The following is a 21,873-nucleotide window of genomic DNA, read 5'->3' as shown; positions in this document are numbered from 1 at the left end:
ACAGCTTGAGAGAGTGTTGTAAAACACTATGAACAGGTATTATAAGTCTAAGTGCTTTTGCTATAGCAGTTTCCTCCAAGTTTGAGCACCAAGAGACAGACTTTGGTCAGCACCAAGACAAATGACAGAAAATTGCATTTGAATTACTCCAGGAGATACTGGATATGGATTATAAGACAGACATGATAGTTAAAGTGAAAATATATGTCTTATTTTAATCTTGGTCGAAGAAACCATCCATGTACTTCTTTTGCTTCTAGCAATCTTGAATTCATTCATGTATTGTATAAATAAATACAAACGATATGCCAAAAGAATGTCCTTAATGGGTTTTACAAAAGAGGTTTGCTAAAAGCTGAAAAGGAGCCTTTGAGATGGGGAAAAAGAAAAACTGAAGAGAGAGCACACCCTACAACATTTGAATGAATTCAAGATTTGGAATAGTGGCAAATTCAAGCTTGCTGGAAGCAAAGTAATACAACGTTGGTTTGTTTGACCAAGATTAAACTAAGACATTTTTCTACAAAATTCTTGGAACACTTTATGGGCTGTTTGTTGCCACTAGGACTGAAATGTTAATAATTTATGGATTTGAGTATGGGTAAGGGATGGGCTATGGAAAGAAGAGCTACTTGCATGTACCTTATACTGCAAGGGGTGAAGAATTACTACGTTTGTACTTGTTGTGATGAAGAATCAAAAATCACTTTAACTATTTTCTCTTTTTCTTATTTTTTCTCTTTCCTTTTTTTCTTCTTTTGCACTTCCTATTCTGTTTCTTGTTTTTCCTTTTCCTTTCTGGATTTAGTTTGTATTGTCTTTTATTATTTTTTATTTTTTTAAAAAAAATCAATATAGTTTTTTTAAAAAAAGATATAATGGACTTCAACTCCCAGAATTCATGTGGGTTGAAGTCCACCTATCTTCCCTATCTATTCAAAGGTGGGGAATTCTGGGAGTTGAAGTCCACCTATCTCAAATTCGCCAGGTTTGAGAAACACTGCTGCAAAATATCACAGAAGATTCAAATTTTAGAGACAGATTCTCCCACCCCTTCATAACACTTTACCCCATCTTTAGTACTACAACCTCCCCACAGACTCCTGGGGGGGAGGGGCAATTTGACCTCAGGCTTCCCAGGCAAGGGCTCACCAAAGGCCAGGTTTGGAAGAATTGAAATCCAACCAATCTGAAAGGCATCAGGTTGGGAAAGGGTGGCTTATATCCAACTGGCGTTGCTCAGGAAGACACCCCAAATAAATCCAGACTGGATTGTTCCAGTCTCACCTTTTCACTCTTGCTATCATTACAATCACTAGTTATGAATAATCTATGATTATTTTAATACCACCCACATTTGTTCTTTTGTTTGTTTTAAGTCTTCTGGAAAATCCAGCCAAGAATTCTTCAGTAGTATCCATTCCTAGTGCAGTAAAAGACAGAATAATCCCAAAGGTGACTTGATCCAAATCTTCTCTGTTTAAAAATGTCTTCCATGTGAATCCTAGAGGTTTGGGCCATTCGGGAGACTGTCTACGTCACCAAAATTGTTAATATATATTCAATCCTTTGAATTACTGTTGTACCAGGTAAAACATATGATTTCACCTTGGTTTTTGAATATAATTATTACGAAGTCCTACCATCTGAAATTCAATGCTTCCTTGAAAAAAAGTCGCAATTTTAATCATACTTTGGCCCAGGGTAGCAGTGGCCAGAGGTAGGTGACAGGATTATTCCTTAAATCCCCGGTTGGCTTGCATCTTCTTATAATAATTTTCCGTCTCTTCGGCTTGCCCATCCTTTCCCCCCACTGTTAAGCTAGCTGGTTTTCTCCGCAGTGTGGATTCCCGGCTGGAGGCCCCCAGAAGGCTTTCTCCAGGGCTGGTTTCTGCTGAAACCAATGATGCACTCCCTCCCAGACCCACTGACACATTGATGGTGGCCACGCTGCCGTAACGGGCCTCCTCCTGTTCAATGTCGCTGACAGAGGAACCTGGTGAGACTCCAGCACTTTTGGCAGGCCGGAACCCATGGTAATCTTTGCTCATCTCATTGAGCTCGTAAGCATCTTGGCCATCTGAAGCTTTCTGGGTGGCCTTCCATTCCCAAGGCCCATTTCCAGAAGACAGATGTACGACTGGGTGGTGGGGGGCATGAGCATCAATGGTAACTACACTAGAGCTGTCTCTTTCTGATGGAGAGCAGTACTGGGAGGAGTCAGAGCTGGTAGAGGACGAAGATGTCTCCGAATGCTTGGGTGTCACCGATACCATCCCGGGTTGCTTGGACATGGCAATCACCTGCATGAGGCGTGGTGGGTTGGCCACCCGTTGGGCTGCCCCCTTCTCAGCCATCATCATCCACTTGGCCCTCACAGCCGAGCTGCTTTTAGGTGAAATATTAGCACCCGCATTAGCTTGACTTTCCTCAGGGATGTGGACCAGTTGAGTGGCCCTGGGTCTTGGCTGGATGAGGACCCGAGGACCCATAGAGGCACGCTCAGCCGTTCGAGCCTGGACTGTGGGGTACAAGGAAGGTGGGATATGATCCTCTTCTTCTCCAGCCAAGGAATCCGAGCCAACTCGCCTCGCCACCTCTTCTGCCAGGGTCATTCCACGGCCTTCCACTGATTTCTGTTTCCATTCTGTGATCAGCTGCTTAGATCGGGAGGCGTCCACTGGGACGTGGATGGTCATATGGCGGCGAGCAGGGTCATCCATTGAGGGGGTGCTGACCCGTGGTAACGTGTTACTGAAGGTCACCATGTTTTCTTTGCCCATAGGGCTCCGGGGTGCCAAAAGGTCCACGTCAACACTTGCCCGTTTCAAGCTCCCCAGTGAGTTCTTCTCACGTGGCACTTGCCGGTTCATCCCTTCTAGCCGGGTCTGGGGGTTGAGCTCATCGGTGCTAACTGACTTGTTCTGGTGATAAACGGAGTCATGCCCACGTTGAGTCAGGGCTCGGAGGGCATCCTTGGCAGGACGGTTGGAGGGTGCCTTTTCTATTGGTGCCCGGAAGTTGCCCACTGCATGATAGGCCTGTGTGCAGCAAGGAGCATAGGGTAAAGATCTAAATAATTTCATAGGAGCATAAAAATAGATATCTTGGTCTTCCCTATTTTCCATAAGTAAGACTTGGTACAACTCCGTGGGAGTATATGGAGGAGGAGTAGTGGCAGAACCTGGGGGCGGTGTTAAAAGAGGGATCAGCCTAGAATCCCTATGTAGCCACAGACGTTATAAGTCCCACCTCCCTTGAATTCCATTGACTCCTATCAATCTACAAGTAGGTGCTAACCGTTGAGAAGATTCCTGTCCATAGGCTAGAAATATTAGCAATAAATTAGTTTAATTGGTCTTTCACAGGTGGACCTGGTCTTTTGAGCCTGACTTTCTTTTAATAATGTAGGGCAAAAGAGAGATTTAATGATACAGGTAGTTCTCTATTTACGACAGTCATTTAGTGACCTTTAAAGATGCAAAAGGGACGCGGTGGCTCAGTGGGTTAGGATGCTGAGCTTGTCGATCAGAAGGTCGGCAGTTTGGCGGGTCGAATCCCAAGTGCTGCATAGCACAGTGAGCACCTATTACTTGTCCCAGCTTCTGCCAACCTAGCAGTTCGAAAGCACGTAAAAATGCAAGTAGAAAAATAGGGACCACTACGGTGGGAAGGTAACAGCGTTCCGTGCGCCTTTGGCATCTAGTCATGCCGTCCACATGACCATGGAGACATCCTCGGACAAGCGGCTTTGAAACAGAGATGAGCACCAGCCCCTAGAGTTGGAAACGACTAGCACGCATGTGCGGGGGAACCTTTACCTTTACCTAAAGATGCAAAACATCCCAAAAAAGCTACTTATGACCTGATTTTAAAGTTTCAATGTCATTTCACTTTGGGCACTCAGCATTTATGACCATTTGCAGCGCCCTGCAGTCATGGGATCACAATTTACGACAGTCTTGCCAGAAACCCGTTGGGTTTTTGGCAAAAACTGGCCCATAGAAAGCAATGGGTTTGCTTAACAACTGCAGCATTCATTTAATGATCACTGTGTTTGCTTAATGACAGCCACACAGAAGGTTATAATTGGATCTGGTCATGTGGTGACCTGTTTACGACCATCACAACTTATGATTATAATAGCCTGACTCAATCATGGATGAAACTCGAAGACTACATGTATTCCTACATACAAGTAGTCCTCAACTTACACCCCCAATTGAGCCCAAAGGTTTTGTTGCTAAGCAAGACAGTTATTAAGTGAGTTTTGCCCCATTTTACAACCTTTCTTGCCACAGTTGTTAACTGAATCACTGCAGTGGTTAGTGACATATTTATTAAGTGAATCTGGTTTCTCCAATTGATTGCTTGTCAGAGAATCTCAGAAGGTGATCCCATGAACCCAGGAAAAAGCCACTGTCATAAATACCTGCTGGCTGCCAAGCAACTGAATTTTGATCACATGACCATGGGGATGTTGCAACAGTGGTTGTACCATACAGTATTTCCCTGAAAATAAGACCGGGTCTTAATTTTTGCTCCAAAAGACATATTAGGGCTTATTTTCCAGTTAGGGCTTATATTCGGGGAAATACGGTACTAAATGCATCTGTCTGGCTAATGGTCTTAACTGGGGTTTATTTTGGGGTGGGGCTTATATTGCAAGTGTCCTGAAAAACCATGCTAGGGCTTATTTCCCGGTGGGGTCTTATTTTCAGGGAAACTCAGTAGGCGTGAAAATGGTCCTAAGTCACTTTTTCAATGCCACTGTAACTTCAAACAGTCACTAAATGAATGGTTGTAAACTGGGGACTACCTGTAACTGAAAATGGTCATGCTATAAAAAGCTGACAGGTCAATCAGAACTCGACTGTTTCCGCATGGGTTCTTTTTCTCTCCAAATTGGAGAAGGTTCCATGCTTTCTAGAGCAACACAGCCTGAGAAAGGTTGCCCAGCATGATGGATCTACCATTTTAGGAAACAGGAGCCCTTCTGCCCCCTGCCCCTTCTTCCCACGGCCCTTGCAAAGACAGGCACTTACCAGGTAAACAGCAATACCGGAACCAATCAAGAAGCCCACGTAAACATCAATTGGGTGGCTGCGGTACTGGGTGATCTGCGTCAAGCCACAGATGCCAGCTGCGATGGCGAAACCGAACACCAAGATTGGCTTGAGGAGCTTGGTGCTATCTGAGATTATGGAATTGAAATACATCTGTGGGTGATAATGGAGGCTGTCAGCTTTCCAGGGTAAACCACACAGGAAACACGACTAGATGGGCTACTTCTACTTTGTTGTAAGGCTACCCGAACAGATTCTTGCAAGTCTGAAAGTACAAACTTCCCACCTGCCACTTTTAACTGCTAGACCGTTGAACGATTTGTGGGCTCCTGCCTTACTTGTCGGATTGTCCTTCTTTCCCTTAGATCAGGGGTAGGCAACCTCGGCTCTTTTATGACTCATGGACTTCAACTCCCAGAATTCCTGAGTCAGCATAGCTGACTCAGGAATTCTGGGAGTTGAAGTCCATGAGTCATAAAAGAGCCGAGGTTGCCTACCCCTGCCTTAGATCATCTAGGCATTCCATTACAGAGAAGTTGTATAGCAACCCAATCACTTATCATCTGGAACTTTTCGCTGGACTGCGATGGAGACAGTATAGCTTTGCTAAGTACAGCCCAATCGCACAGAGACGCTGAGCAACATATAATCAATTATGATCTTTTCAGAGCAACATGAAGTCACAGCTACCAATACTTTAGATGGTGTTGGCCTTCATTTGCGTCACATTTTTCCTGAGAACCAAGGATGTGGCAGGATGGATGGATGGATGGATGGACGGACGGATGGATGGATGGACAAACAAACAAAAGAACCTAGGCTGTTATAATGTATAGGTGTAGTATATGTGCAGATCCAAGCAGAGTGACCTTTGTAATTGATAGATGGAAGCTTTTGCTGGTTTATACCATAATCTTTTGCCTTTGATTTTACGATCTTCTCCAATTCTTCGTTTTCTATTCTACTGTCCCCTGGTTTTGCCACATCAATTATCCACATTTTCTTTTTTTCAACCACAGTTAAATCAAACTTCATAAAGTTGACTCAGCCTTCCATCTTTCCAAGTTCGCTAAAATGAGGACCCAGATTTTGGGGGGGGGGGGCTATATGCTGACTCTGTAAATCGCTTAGTTTAGATAGGGCTGAAAAGCACTATGAAACGGTATACAAGTCTAAGTGCCATTGGTATTTGGAAATCTCATAAAAACCTGCTCATTTTTTACTACTTTTTCAACTACTGTATATGTTCCTACCAATTTTTCATTACTGGCACTTAATAATTTTTACATTCCAATGAATCATTTTGGCAACACTGTTATCTAGTTGTTTGTGGTCAGTTTGTGCTATCTTCTTGCATGGGTTGAGTGTATGACCCACTGTTTCTTCTGCTTCTTTGCACAATCTGAACCTTGAATCGTAGTTTTCTGATCTAGCCTTGACACCATTAGTTTGAATATCTTGCTCTTGAGCAATCAAAATCAAGCCTCGTTTCTTTAAGCTATTCCCCATTTACCTTTATCCACTTTCCCCTCAATACTCTCCTCCTCCTCTTCCTCCTCTTTCCCCCCCCTCCCCCATGGGCAGAGAGAGATAACTAAGAAACTGAGTTTCTGGTAATCTGACGGCACATACATTTCATAAATTATTATTATCATTCATTGCACTGTCTGCAATTCAGACTAGATTTAGCATTTTTAATTCGCCTACAGCATCCTTCCCAAGGGTCCAGGATAGGCAGATGTCTGATGGTATGAAAAGTATCCTTGCAGAATGTAAGTTGTTTTGAATAAAACTGCCTTTTGCAATTGTCTGAATGTGATTTTACCAACGCCCATATTATTATTGTTAAAGTAACAGAAGAATGAAATTGACTATACCAGGATGAATGTTGGATTAATTAGTGTTGATTATATGAAGACATTAACTAACGAAATATGGAATCTCTAATACTTTCTTTTTCAAAAAGACTTTTTCAAATTGGCATCCTGCAGATTCCTGTTAAACCCCAACAGGTGAGTTTCAGCCCCTTCCCTCCTCCCATTTTTGTTTATTTATTTATTTATTTATTTATTTATTTATTTATTTATTTTTGGGACTTATATGCCGCCCTATCTCCTAAAGGACTCAGGGCGGCTAACAACAATAAAAAACAACAATACAAAAATTAAAAAAGAATTAAATAACAGCCCCAAAATAAATTAACTAAACAGTTAAAAATTAAAACATATTTAAAAACCCATCATCAATCCAGGTCAGCCTGATGGAAGAAGAAAGTTTTGAGGTCGCGGCGAAAGGACCGGAGGTCCGGGGCCATCCGAAGCTCAAGGGGGAGTTGGTTCCAAAGGGCTGGTGCTCCCACAGAGAAGGCCCTCCCCCTGGGGGTCGCCAGCCGACATTGTCTGGCTGACGGCACCCTGAGGAGGCCCTCTCTGTGTGAGCGCACTGGGCGATGGGAAGTCGTCCCCGGCAGCAGACGGTCCTGCAAATATCCCGGGCCTAAGCCATGTAGGGCTTTAAAGGTAAGTACCAGCACCTTAAATCTCACCCGGAAGACAACTGGTAGCCAATGCAGCTCACGCAGGAGGGGTGTAATATGGGAGTATCGGGATGCTCCCATCACTACCCGCACGGCCGCATTCTGCACCAGCTGAAGCCTCCGGGTGGTCTTCAAGGGCAGCCCCATGTAGAGAGCATTGCAGTAATCTATCCGAGAGGTAACGAGTGCATGAGTGACCGTACGTAGGGCATCTCGGTCCAGATAGGGGCGCAACTGGCGCACCAGGCGAACCTGGGCAAATGCCCCCCTGGCCACGACTCCAATATGATCTTCAAAACTGAGTCGTGAGTCCAGGAGGACGCCTAAATTGCACGCCCTATCAACGGGAGGCAACACCTCTCCTCCCATAACCAAAGATGGAACCTCTTGGACAAGTCGAGATGCCGGTACGTAGAGCCACTCAGTCTTGGCCGGGTTGAGCTAGAGCCTGTTGTTCCCCATCCAAATCCGTACCACTTCCAGGCAACGGGACATCACATTGAGGGCATCACTGGGTTGGTTCGGGGTGGAGATAAAGAGCTGGGTATCATCGGCATATTGATGATACCTCACCCTAATGGGAAACATAGTGGCACTCTCAGCTCTGAGCTCAAGACCAGGTTAGGGCTATGCAAGTTTTTTGGGGGTGATTATGTCTATAGAGATTCTCAGTCATCCAGGTAATCATTGGCCCAAAGGGGCTTTTTCAAGAGGCAACTGGACTTCCTTTGATTTTCCTTGAAGACCTTTTGCTTCTCATCCAAGAAGCTTCTTCAGTTCTGACTGAATGGTGGAGAATAGAAGGATTTATATTCCTTACAGTCATCTGGTCGTTGGCACTCTTTCTGAGAGTCATTCAGGCCACTTGGAGTTTTATCTGTGTCATCAGGGTCACCTGAACAGTGATTTGGGGGTGATTTTTGTTTTGAGTGACATGCTGGGGGAGGGGCAGAAGGGAGGCATTCCGTTTGTTTGCAGTATCAAAGAAAAAATTAAATTTCATTTCATTAGGTTTAAATGTAATTACAGTTCACTGAAGTTAATATGATTATGCCCCAGTATGTCTTTAATAATCTTCTCTTTCTGTTGCATTAAAAACATAATTGCATCTCAGCTATTGGAGGCCTTGTCGGTCTTAAATAGCACTTCTCTATTCTATGACATGCAGGCTTCTTCCGTACGGACATTAACAAGTAAAACTCACAGATACGTAGACGGAAGCAAATGCAGACAGCGTGGCATGCTGAGAAGGGAACGTTTTCCTAGAAGGGAGAAAGAAATCATATATCCATGTACCATCTACAGTCAGGAGACCTTAATTTCACAACACGCTGACAAGCTCAACCAGAACCACACTTAGGAAGCACTTAGGCATTTTTAAAAACTTTCTGCTCTCCAGACCCCTTTCCCAATTTTAAAAATTATGGTGGACTCTAAAAAACCTTTTGTTGGTATAGGATATATTTAGCGATATTTAGCGTGTTCAAAATAAAACTGACACATTCATAGAACAGATACTGAATCGTGTAAAAAATAGCAATATTAAACCCATTCAGTTAATCCTTGAGTTATGACAGCAATTAGGACTGGAATCGTCCCTAAGTGATGCAGTCCTAAAGCACAATGCCATGTGACTGCATTGCTTAGCGACAGAAATTCAGGCAGTTCCTGTTGTTGTCATAACCCCAAGACATGCGGGTTGTTAAGTGAGAAGTTAAAAGTAATGGGGAAAATCTACCTATATGTGTGACTTTATAAGTACAGCAGAATGAGACAATAAATCTATAGGTAGCAAAATAGATTATTATTGGTGTTCAGTCATAATAATTAACCAACTATGCAAGCAGAAACTAGTATGCAAGTAGTCCTCAACTTACAATAGTTCGCTTTGTGACTGTTCAAAGTTACAAAGGCGTTGAAAAAAGTGACCTATGACTGTTTTCAGCATCCCCATGAACATGTGTTCAAAATTCAGATGCTTGGCAACTGGTTCATATTTATGACAATTGCAGTGTCCAGGGGTCATGTGATCGCCTTTTGCAACATTCTGACAAGCGATGTCTATGAGGAAGCCAGCTTCACTTAATAACCGGGTTACTAATTTATCAACTGCAGTGATTCACTTAACAACTGAGGCAAAAAGGTTGTAAAATGGGGCAAAACTCATGTAACAAATATCTCACTTAACAACAGAAATTTTGGGCTCAGTTGTGGTGGTAAGTTGAGGACTACCTGTATAAGGGACTATGTACTAGTTTCCTGCTGCAGAAATGTTTATTTAGGAAAGAGATCCTAACTATGAGCATTAACATCTATTTTCAATATCTCAGTACCTCTTATCTCTTGCATGTTGGCTAAAGCTGGTTTTATATACAATTCTAACAGTAAATTTGCAATAACTGTCACATATTCCCCAAAAATTGATGCAAATTTTCTAAGAAACTGTGGTTGACAATATTGTGGTGATAGCAACTGATCAACTGAGATAAGCTTGAACGAATGATTTATTTATTCAAATCAAATCAGTTTATTACAGACATATGGCCAGAAACAGTAAAATATCCAAGTGTAGGCTACTTACATACATACTTATATAAAAATGCACTGAGTATGATCTAATGATGAGTAAGAACACATGTAATAAAATTAATTTTAAAAGGATTATGAAAAAGATCTAAAAATATTTATCTTATTTATGTTTGACTTGATTTGATTCATATTTATTTATTCAATTTATATGCTGCCCATCTTGTTATCCAGAGTCATTCTGGGCGGCACATAAATGGAAGTTATAAAAACAATTATAAATATAGGAACAATTAAAATTACAAAAAAATAATGTTTCATTAGAAATAACCAGACTGCACAGGACAGCAAAATCTGGTTTCCAGAGCAGACGTAAAAGAAAGGGAGGTGGGCTCACCTGGCTGAGAGAATAGCATGCTGGTCTTGACCTGAGCAGATATCTTGAGTGATGTAAGGGTTGAACTCACAGGAGATAGCCAAGAGAGTGTAGTTGGGCTTACAGACAGTCAAGAAGAAAGGGGCGTGGTATCCTGTGGCTAACTGGATGACATCGGTCACCAGGGCTGTGGCACAGAGGCCAAACACATGGACACCTGAAGGGGGAACAAATTCAGTTAAGGTTAAGGCCTGGGAGACACTAGTGCAGGGGTCAGCAACCTGAAACAGTGAAAGAGCCACTCGGAACCGGTTCCCTCACAAAAGGGAAAACTGGGAGCCAGAAAAAATATGTGCGCATGCACGTACATGCACACATGCGCAGAACAGGGTTTGACTGAAGAGTGGAGCCAAGGCGAGATATGCACCTACCCTGCATATTTGAACTGATTGGTTGAACTTTTTTAGTCCCCCTTTTTGGGGGGGGGATTGCACATGGCAGAGGACTGGGAGCCTCAGGAGACGGCTGAAAGAGCCGCATGCGGCTCCGGAGCCACGGGTTGCAGACCTGTGCACTAGTGGAATGGATGAAAGGACAAGAGTAAGGGGTGGGGTCCTTGGTGTACATACTGTGCAAAAGAGACGATCAACAAGCCAAAAAAAGGGAAACAAAATGACCAGAACACTTCCCTACCAGCAATTAGCATCCAGATAAGCTTAAATTAATAAATAATAATCTTTATTGTGGGCAAACTGGCATGCAGCAAAAATGAAATTCTGTTGAGAGTAGGCAACAGGATTTCATTTTTAACGTGTGCCAGTGTGCCCACAGTAAAAAAAATGACAATAAAGGTTATCTTATCTAAATTAACACCAACATATGAAGAACAGTTATAGGAACTGGGCGTGTCTAGTCTAGTGAAGAGAAGGACCAGGGGAGACATGATAGCAGTCTTTCAATATTTGAGGTGCTGCCATAGAGAGGAGGGGATCAACCTATTTTCCAAAGCACCTGAAGGCCAGACGAGGAGCAATGGATGGAAACTGATCAAGGAGAGATTCAACCTGGAAATAAGGAGAAATTTCCTGACAGTGAGAACAATCAACCAATGGAACAGCTTGCCTTCAGAAATCATGGGTGCTCCATCACTGGAGTTTTTAAAGAAGAGACTGGACAGTCTGAGATGGTATAGGTCCCTTCCAGCTCTATTCTATTCTATTCTGTTCTGTTCTGTTCTGTTCTGTTCTGTTCTATTCTATTCTTATTAATTTCTATTCTATTCTATTCTTAGTTTCCAGAGACTAGCTTTGCCAATTACGATACCCTTGATGGAGAAAGCAGAGGGCACCTTCCAGCCTACTCAAAAAACAAAAGCTGTCTGCCAGACCCTCACCAACCACACAAAGGGAAGGACAGCTGTTTTCTATCAAGATTTCTTCTTGTTTTACAAGGGACCTGTTCTAAATTTTAAGACCAATTTTTTTTCTTTTTCTTTTTAAAAAAGGGAGGACAGGGGCAAATTTCCCAGTGAGAAATAAGAGAGAAAACTGATGGGGGAAAGGGTCTAATGCAGGGCTCTTCAAACTTGGCCCTTTTATGACTTGTGGACTTCAACTCCCAGAATTCCTCAGCCAGGCACACTGGCTGAGGAATTCTGGGAGTTGAAGTCCACAAGTCATAAAGGTTTGAAGACACCCCCCCTCTAATAGAATGGGGGAATAGGTTTTTAAAAGGTACTTGATTGATGGCCAAATCATTAATGAAATAGTGATTCTTAATCTGATTGAGAAAAGAATCCACTGCTTTTCTATGACAACAAGCAAACAGGTGTGTTTCCAATCAACCAGAGCAGCCACCGTTGTATTAGTTTTCTACATTTTTTTCATTTGGGCTCTGCTGGGGAAAAAAAGTGGTTTCAGTCTTGGTACACCAAAACTTTGTCTGAAACTCTCAGACTCAGGGATATAGGTAGTCCTCAGCTTACGACCATTTGTTTAACAACCGTTCAACGTTACAACACTGCTGAAAAGAGTGACTTACAATCTGGTCCTCACACTCATGACCCCTGCACCGTCCCCACAATTATGTGATCAAAATTGGGGCACTTGGCAATCGGTATGTATGTATGACAGCACCTTGGAGTCATGTGATCTCTATTCATCCCCTTCCCAGGAGGCTTCTGACAAGCAACGGGAGAAGATGGATTCACTTAACGACTGCATGATACACTTAACAACTGCAGCAAAAAGGTTGGTAAATCAGGCATAGAAGTTCCGATCCCAGTTATGGTTGTAAGTTGAGGATTACCTGTATATACGGTGTTTCCCCGACGATAAGAACCAACCAGAAAATAAGCCCTAGCATGATTTTTCAGGAGCTAATAAGCCCCAAACCCAAAATAAGCCCCAGTTAAGATCATCAGCCAGACGGATGCATTTAGTACCGTATTTCCCTGAAAATAAGACCTAGTGCAATTTTTTGGAGCAAAAATTAATATAAGACCCAGTCTCATTTGGGGGGAAATACGGTAGCTGAGGAGGGCATAAGCTTAAGCTATTAAGTAGAGTCATTGGGGTGGTCAAAAAAGTTGAGATGTCAGCTTCAACTGTCTGATTGTGTCAGCATTAGGGCACTTGATTCCAAAAAGAGGAAGGGTGGAAATAAGCTTACCCACAAACCGGACCGTCCTGCGGAGAAAGGAGTTGAAATTGCAGCCACCGGCATTTATGCTGCCTTCCGTATTGCTACGACCCTTCATCTTTGACTGCAAGCAATAGACGATGCCTTCGCCCAGCATGATCTGCCAAGCAAAGCAGCAGTGTCAGACCGCCTGCCCCTTTCTTCCATCTGCCTGTCCCGAACTCACACTGCCCACCCCCACCCCCACCCTCTCTCTCTCTCTCTCTCTCTCTCTCTCTCTCTCTCTCTCGATGGACTTTTAACTCCCAGTATTTCCCAGCCAGCATGAGAAATTAGAGGGGCCCATGGATGCTCTCAATCCCACGTTGCCTTTTTTTTTTATCTGAACCCTCGTTTCCGAACTTCAGGATCTGTCTGGAGGCTCCTCCTGCTGGACCAAATGGATTTTTGGACCAGCAATCCAACTCAGGGGACCCAAATAAATGGAAAAACTAAGCAGAGGACTCTTGCTTTCAAGCCCATCTGGTGAGCATTTGCTGGCCACTGTTGGAAATGGTGGAAATAATGGGGTTTGGGAATCAATCCAGCAGAATCCCGTATGTCACCTTCCTCCAGCCAGCTCTCTACCAGATGCCTTGGGTCTTTTAACTCCCAGATGGGGACTAGGAATTGTGGTCCCAAACCATGTGGAAGGACCCTGTTGGAGAAGGTTGCCTTGTGTTCCTGAAGGAGCTATATAGGAGTAATAGACAGCTGTTAATAACTCCGGTGGTCTTCTTTAGGGTGAGAATGTGGGACTTTGATCACATAGGTTCAATGTCATCTTGAATCACTTTCCTCCACTGTGAACTGTCCATTGGGATAGTGAGCAAATTTAATGAAAAGTCTGAATTGAAAACCAATGCAGGGTACTGGTTAAGTTGCTGGACGAATGTTTCTCAACCTTGACAAAGTTATGTTGGGTGCACTTCAACTCCAGAATTCTCCAGTCAACGTGCTTGCTGGAGAATTCCAGGAGTTCAAGTCTGCACATCTTAAACGTGCCAAGGCTGAGCAACCCGCTACTAGACTAAATCCTCCTGTCCTACAACGCCTTCCTACAGATCCTCAATTTCTATCGACAAGAGGCTTCAAAAAATTGTGTTTGCGTTCGCTGCAGTTTGCAAAGTGGGGAGAGGGAGGGAAAATGTCTTCAAAGTTTCTAGGGAGCAGGAACAAGCATTTATGGGAAAGAATGTCCATAAAATCAAGATAATAATTTCAACTGAAGCCCTGCTGCCCTTTTTTTATCGGTGCTGTGCAAAGGATGCATGTATACAGGTAGTCGAATTAGGGTCATAATTAAGCCCCATGATTGTAATGGTTGCAAAGAGCAGCGCAGTGGCCTAGTGGTGAAGTCACTCACCTCCCACTTGAAAGGTTGAGAGTTCAATCCTAGAACTAAGGAGAAACTTCCTGACAGTTAGAACAATTAATCAGTGGAACAACCTGCCTCCAGAAGCTGTGAATGCTCCAACAGTGGAAGTTTTTAAGAAGAGACTGGACAGCCATTTGTCTGAAATACTGTAGTATAGGGTTTCCTGCCCGAGCAGGGGGTTGGACTACATGACCTCCAAAGTCCCTTCCAACATCATCATCATCATCATCATCATCATCATTATTATTATTATTATTATTATTATTATTATTATTATTATTATTATTATTATTATTATTATTATTATTATTATATTTATTTATTTATTTATTTATTTATTATTACTCCCTGACACATGGAAGCCAGCTGGGCACCTGTAGACTAGTCCCTCCCTCTCAACCTAACCCAAATTGCATGGTTGTTGTTGTGCAACAAACAGGGGAGAGCACTATGTGCATTACCTTGAGTTGTACAAGATAAAGGCAGGTTATAAATCCAATACGTAAAAGAGGAGGAGAGGAATGTACCATGGCCCAAGAAGCAGTTTGGTGTAGTAGCTAAGGTGCTGGCCTAAAAACCAGGCGGCTGTGAGTTCTAGTCCTGTCTTAGGTATGAAAAACGACTGGGTGATTTTGGACCAATCACCAGGAGACTGAGAGTTCTATTCCCACTTTAGGCATGAAAGCTGGCTGGGTGACTTTAGGCCAATCCCTCTCTCTCAGCCCAACCCACCTCACAGGGTTGTTGTTGTGGGGAAATAGGCCAAGGGCATATTACACATTTTCACCACCTTGAGTTATTTATAAAAGATAATAAAGGCAGGACATAAACAAACAAACAAACAATACTCACAGAAGCTGCAGGAGCTGCAAACGCCAAGCTTAGCAGCATCAGCAAAGGAATCATTTCTTCATTGCTTTCTACATAGGGCATGGAAAGCGCTCGGTCGTAACACTGGAAGCCCACCTTGGCTGGCCTGAATAGGTCTGTCAGCTCCAGGAAGTAGAGAGTCACGATGGAGGAAGCGACGATGGGTAACTGGGGGCCGGAAGTAAACAAAGAGATTGAGCCCCGCGGGGCAAAGAGTGGAAGAATCAAGTCTGTGCTAATGAGCCACAGTGAGGGGGGGGGGTTCAACAGTCACCTTTAAACTAGGATGCCCAGTTTAAACCTTTGAGACACCTGATCCTCCATCTTATTCCAGTTCTTGAGGCAGGGGGTGGGTGGGTAAGGAAACCATTTTTTTTTGTCCTTACCTCAACAAAGTAGAAGCAGGGAAGAAGCGTCATGCTGTCTTTGGGAGCCTTTGCCTTGTCCTTAGCAGAGATCATGGTGTCAGAAGTGGGATTTATAGCAACGGGTGGGCAGGGCGTGGGAATGAAAGCCCCAGCTCAGCTTCTGTGAAGAGACAAGATATATAGCTATAATGAAAGAAACTGCTACAATGGGAGGTTCCAGAACCAAAAGAAGGAGTCTACAAAGGCTCAAAGCAGCATACTAAATTATCCTCCTGTCTTACAACATCTACCTACAGATCCTCAATTTCTATCGGCAAGAGGCTTCAAAAAATTGTGTGTGCATTCGCTGCAGTTTGCAAAGTGGGGAGAGGGAGGGAAAATGTCTTCGAAGTTTCTAGGGAGCAGGAACAAGCATTTATGGGAACGAATGTCCATAAAATTTTTATTTTTTATTTTTATTTTAATTCCATTTATATCCCGCCCTTCTCCGAAGACTCAGGGCGGCTTACAAGCTTAGCAGTAGCCTTCATTCTATGTATATGCCAGCTTATTAGGGCTTTCACACACACCCCCAAGCGGCATTATTACAAAGTCAGCTTAATTGCCCCCAACAACAGTCTGGGTCCTCATTTTACCTACCTCGGAAGGATGGAAGGCTGAGTCAACCTTGAGCCTGGTGGGATGCGAACCTGCACTAATTGCAGGCAGCTGGTGTTACTTAAGGAGGCATTAGCCCACTGCTCCACCAAGATAATGATTTCAACTGAAGCCCTGCTGCCCTTTTTTTTAAATCAGCGCTGTGCAAAGGATGCACGTATACAGGTAGTCGAATTATGGTCATAATTAAGCTCCATGATTATAAGTAATGGTGGCAAAGAGCGGCGCAGTGGCCTAGTGGTGAAGACACTCACCTCCCACTTGGAAGGTTGAGAGTTCAATCCTAGATTGTGGCAAATGTTTCTCTCTCAAGGCAGAAAGAGAAAATATCTGCTGCAAACTTCACATGGCATCAGGAAGGGCATCCAGCCAGTAACACTCAGCTCCATCCTGTCATTCCAACTCTATCCCGAATTAAGGGATTACAGGGTTGGAAAAGGGAGGGTTTTTTGTAATGGTTGTAAAAGCAGGTCACCCTGTGAACTGATTAGATTTCACACACTTTTTTCCAGTGGTCATTAAGCAAATGCCACAATCGTAAAGCAAACACAGTCATAAAGCAAAAACTGTGGTCATTAAGCAAACCCATTGTTCACCATGGGGCAGTTTTTTGCCAGAATCTGGAAGTAAACACCAGTTTCCAGCAAAAATGTAAGTCACAGTCAGTGACCGTGGGGCGCAGTTGCTGACCACACAAAATGCAATCAACTGCAGGAGAAGAGATCTGAACGTAGAACTTTGAACCTGGGTCTCAAGTCCCTTTTGGGGTGTCTGTCGTAAGTCAAGGACTGCCCGTAAAAGAGGCAAGGAGGAAGAGGTTCTATCATATGGCTGTCATCTTGACTTTAACAGAATAACAACATTAGAACACTAGTTCTTCTAGTCCAACCCCTGCTCAAGCAGGAAACTATAAACCCATTTCAGACAAATGGTTGTTCAATCTCTTTTAAATCTGCAGGGTTGGAGCAGCCACAACTTCTGGAGGCAAGTTGTTCCACTGATTAATTGTTCTCACTGTCAAGAAATTTCTCCTTAGTTCTAGGTTGCTTCTCTCTTTGATTAGTTTCCACCCATTTCTTCTTGTCCTGCCTTCAGGTGCTTTAGAGAATAGGTTGATCCCCTCTTCTTTATGGCAGCCCCTCAAATATTGGAACACTGCTATCATGTCATTAGTCCTAGTCCTCTTCATTAACTAGACATACCCAATAGCTGCAACCGTTCTTCGTATTTTTTTAAATTTAATTTTAATCCCATTTATATCCCGCCCTTCTCCGAAGACTCAGGGCGGCTTACAATCTAAAGCACAATGTGCTTAGCAGTAGCCTTCATTCTATGTATATGCCTGCTTATTAGGGCTTTCGCCCCCCCCCCCAAGCGGCATTTTTACAAAGTCAGCTTAATTGCCCCCAACAATCTGGGTCCTCATTTTACCTACCTCGGAAGGATGGAAGGCTGAGTCAACCTTGAGCCTGGTGGGACTCGAACCTGCACTAATTGCAGGCAGCTGGTGTTACTTAAGGAGGCATTAGCCCACTGCTCCACCAAGGCTCTGTATGTTTTATCCTCCAGTCCCCCAATCACCTTTGTTGCTCTTCTTTGCTCTTTTTTGATTCCCTCCACTCTGGACATTCTTGTGCGCAGGCACTTTTGGAAATGAATTTTCCAAACACCAACCATGCTGGTTTCAAATCCTGGCACCCACAGACTGCATCTACAAGCCACATGGTTTTCATGTGTTGTTTTGCCACTGGTCCATGTGGCAAATTGGGCAAGAAACATAAAGTCTACTCATTGGACAAAACCCAAATGTTGATCTGCAAACATACTCCATAATCCTCTTTTCTTACATATTGCTCCTGTTAAGATGTGGCATGAAGATGGAATATTAGTGGATAAGGAAGCGTGCATTATCCTACACGACCCCCTCCTTTCCGGGGTCCAGATTCCCAAGAGGCAAAAAGTCCTGCTGACCAACAAAGCTGGGTGCATGCCACGTCTGATCACCATTGTCCCATCTGATTTGGGATTATTTATTCCAATCTTCTAGAGATAGACCTCAAACATTCATTTAGTGACCATTCAAAGTTATAACGGCACTGGAAAAAGTGATTTAGGACCAGTCCTTACATATCGCAGTATCTCCATTATCTTGTGATCCAAATTCAGCCATTTGGCAACCAGCATGTGTGCATGACAGTTGCAGCATGATTGCCATTTGTAACCTTCCCGGCTAGCTTCTGACAAAGTCAATGGGTGAAGCTGGATTCATTTAACTGCATGATTCACTTAACAACCGTGGCAGAAACGGTCATAAAGCCAGGTGCAACTCACTTAACAACTGACTTGCTTAGCAACAGAAATTCTCCACCCAGTTGTGGTTGTAATCGCAGACTACCTGTACATGTGGTGTCCCCTAGAACAGCTGGACTACAGTTCCTATCACACACTGTGCCACTTGTCTGGAATGAGGATGACAGTATGACAGAGGAACAGGTGGGCCGACAGCGCACTACTCTGTTCAGCAGTAGCAATTCTAGCAATCCTCAAAAAAGAGAATCTTTCTTATCCTCCATTGTGACATCTTATTTAGCTGGAGGATCTTTTAGCATCTGGTGCAGCCAAACCATGTGTTTGAGCCTCAAACCACGATCCCGACAAAGCTTTACGGAGAAATCTTCATTTGAATTCGTCCTCTAAAAGTTAAGTTTGGCTACAGTATAACAGGAATAATACTCTTCATATACATAGAATATGAATGATACGGATGTTGGTCATATTACGTTTCTCTACTGAAAGAAATGTTGAATCACCAGTGAAAGACTGAAGATTCTGAAAGTGACCAGAAATACATATTCTTGTCTGAAAAACTAGTCTCTACCCATCCCAAATCCCAGTTGAAACTTGGTGAGACAAAAAAGCAGTCCACCAATTCCTGGTTTCCCTTTTAATTATTTATGTTAACCCGGCAGAGCTTCAATTGCTGTTTAGTTATGGGGGACACGAGACAGTAGACACGATTCTGCTTTCCATGCTCACCTCTGTAAAATTAGAATTGGAATTCTTTATTGGTCAAGTCTGATTGGACGCACAAGGAATTTGTCTCCGGTGCATAGCATTACCAATTTTCCTCTAGGATCAATGCAAAGACAAGTGAAGCAGCTACCACGCTGAAAATGATCCATAACATGATTGCAGGAAGGGAATGATGTGGGAAGAATCTCTTAATTTTAGTAATTTATCTCTAATATCAGCATCTTGTTTGCAGCAGGAGCTGTTGGACAAAGGCTGAGCCATGTGCAGTGTTCCCACCACCTGTACTCACTGATATATTGCTTCTATACATGCAGTATCCATTCAACCATCAGAGCTAATGGATCACACCAGACTGCTCTGCATTTGCTCTGTCCAGCGCCTTTTTGAAAACTTTTAACAAAAATGCCAGCAAAAGCATGCCTGCCATGTACCAGAGAAGTGAGTTCCAAGGCACAGAATTTCCAAATTCAGTGGGGTGGGGGGTGGGGGTGGCAGCTGCTTAAAGAAACCAGCAAGTGGTCAAGAAAGAGCAAAGATGTTTTCCACATTGGTTAAATGCCCTTCCTTCTCTTCCTGCCTCCCTCCACCCCTCGTCTCCCTCTGAGTGGCAACTGTTGAGAGGATCAATGAATGATTGATGGTCTTGACATTCCATCACGCTGAAATAAAGAGGGTGGTTTTCAAATCATCCCCCCTCTGCCCCCCAAAATTAAGCCAAATGCTACATGGGGCCAGATAGAACCGGCATGAAAAATGGTAGCGTGCTCCGTTCTGGCGTCTCCAGATGAATTCTCCGAAAGGCTCTGAGCCTCCAGAAACATGGCTGTTGCTATGGGTTAATGGAATGTCCCACAGCAGAGGCAATTGTGAAGTGGGGGTGCATGCCCCCCCTTTTTTTCTGGGGAGCTCCTAGCCACCAGAAGCAACACCAAATGAAGTCCAGCCTTTTGTCTGGAAGTGAAGCGCAGAACCCCAGGAGCACGCAGGGTGGGAATCGTGCAATGGCAGTTGGATAAAGGAAAAGAGAGAGGAGGGGAAGGAAGAATGAATGAATGAAAGAAAGAACACATGAATGAATGAAACATACCTGCCCAACATTTGCGATGCACCCCAACTGGGAAAGAGGAGGAGGGGGTGTTGCCCGCCTTGGACCCCTTCCCCAATCTTCTCACCTTTCCGGCTGCTGGAGGGGACAGAGCAGCATTTTTCCCATGCCCTTCTGTGCTTGAATTATTGGGGAGGGGGCGTTCATTAAAAGAGGAGTGGGCTGCCTTTTCTTGCCTGAAAGGGTAATTCACCCACCACTTCTCTCTTTGAAGAAGGGCAAATCAAGCAGTTTGAACAAAAAAAACAACAACCAAGGGACAGAGGAACATGTGAAAGAGGGTGGGGGTGGGGTGGAGATCTCTGCTTGGACTCCAAGAATGGCCACCTGCACCCCACCCACCCACCCTTCACCAGAAGGAGGTTGGAAAGCTCTCTATCTCGCCCACCCTTTCCTCTGCCAAGCAAAATGGCTTGTGTGTGTCTCTGTGTGTGTGTCTCTGTGTGTGTCTGTGTCTGTATGTGCATGTCGGTCTTTCTCCAGCTGCTGCAGGGTTCAGCACAAAGGGACGAAGGGGAGGGGGCTCGGATTGATTTGTGGGGGGGGGGCGCAGAGGGGGAGGAGGTAGTGATGGTGGAGAACTACGTCTCTGTTGTGTGTGCGTGCGTGTGTGTGTGTGTGTGCGCGCGTTGCATGCCTTTGCCCGTATGACTTTGCTTGGTTTCCATAGAGAGGGAGCCTTGCGTAGGATGGCGAGCTATCGTAGAAAAATAACACAAATGCAGGATTACGAGCCCGTGGAGAGGCGGAAGAAGAGAAGGGAAACCCCACAACTAAAATAGGGAATAATAGTAACAGCCAGGACGGTGATCAAATAATACAAATATTAATTTTCAGGCAGGAATTGTTTCATCTATGCTCGGGGGGAAAAATGGTGAGGGTAGTATCTGAGCATACCCAGAGTGTCTCCTTCCACGCGGACCAGTCCGGACGTTGTTTTCTACTGGGCGCCATACACCTGCTCCCCTAACCCGGAGGGTTGGGGAGACTGAAAAAGAGAGGCGGAGTTGGGTTGCCGCCCCAACACCTGTACACAACAGGGAGCGGCTTAGATTTGGGGCGGGGCTCTGGCGGTTGCGCCACGCCCATTCCTGGCACCAGCAGGAGAAGGCGGGGCTCAAGCCCAGACGCTCGCCCGTCTTCTCCAACTGAGCGCCCGCCAGGGTTGTTGGATTCCAATGCCTACCTTCGCCAGCCGGCAATTCTTACCATCCCCGGCAGCACAGCTGTGATGGGAGCTGAACTCCAAAACATCCAGAGGCTCCCAAAATGAGAAAAG

The 21,873-nt window shown here is 44.2% G+C and overlaps 1 protein-coding gene across 2 annotated transcripts; it reads right to left on the bottom strand.

Annotated features, from left to right (window-relative positions):
• Positions 1-1,515: 1,515 nt before the first annotated feature.
• On the bottom strand, positions 1,516-21,569 carry PLPPR3 (phospholipid phosphatase related 3). 2 transcript variants are annotated; one of them, XM_081326650.1, is made up of 9 exons: positions 21,492-21,569; positions 20,577-20,672; positions 15,818-15,959; positions 15,414-15,599; positions 13,175-13,304; positions 10,526-10,721; positions 8,807-8,864; positions 5,046-5,219; positions 1,516-3,041 (listed from the first exon to the last, which is right to left on the bottom strand). In XM_081326650.1, exons 3-9 carry the CDS (start codon positions 15,890-15,892, stop codon positions 1,734-1,736), a joined length of 2,127 nt encoding a protein of 708 aa, XP_081182776.1. In that variant the 5' UTR covers positions 15,893-15,959; positions 20,577-20,672; positions 21,492-21,569; the 3' UTR covers positions 1,516-1,733. The 2 variants fall into 2 exon arrangements, with proteins under 2 accessions (XP_081182776.1, XP_081182777.1); XM_081326651.1 differs by lacking the exons at positions 20,577-20,672; positions 21,492-21,569 and having other exon boundaries at positions 15,818-16,639.
• Between the last annotated feature and the right edge of the window lie 304 nt (positions 21,570-21,873).

The sequence above is a fragment of the Vipera berus genome, assembly GCF_964194415.1.
Source record: "Vipera berus genome assembly, chromosome: 1".
In the NCBI taxonomy this organism is placed as follows: Eukaryota; Metazoa; Chordata; class Lepidosauria; order Squamata; family Viperidae; genus Vipera; species Vipera berus.
This window is presented reverse-complemented; position numbering and strand designations above follow the sequence as displayed.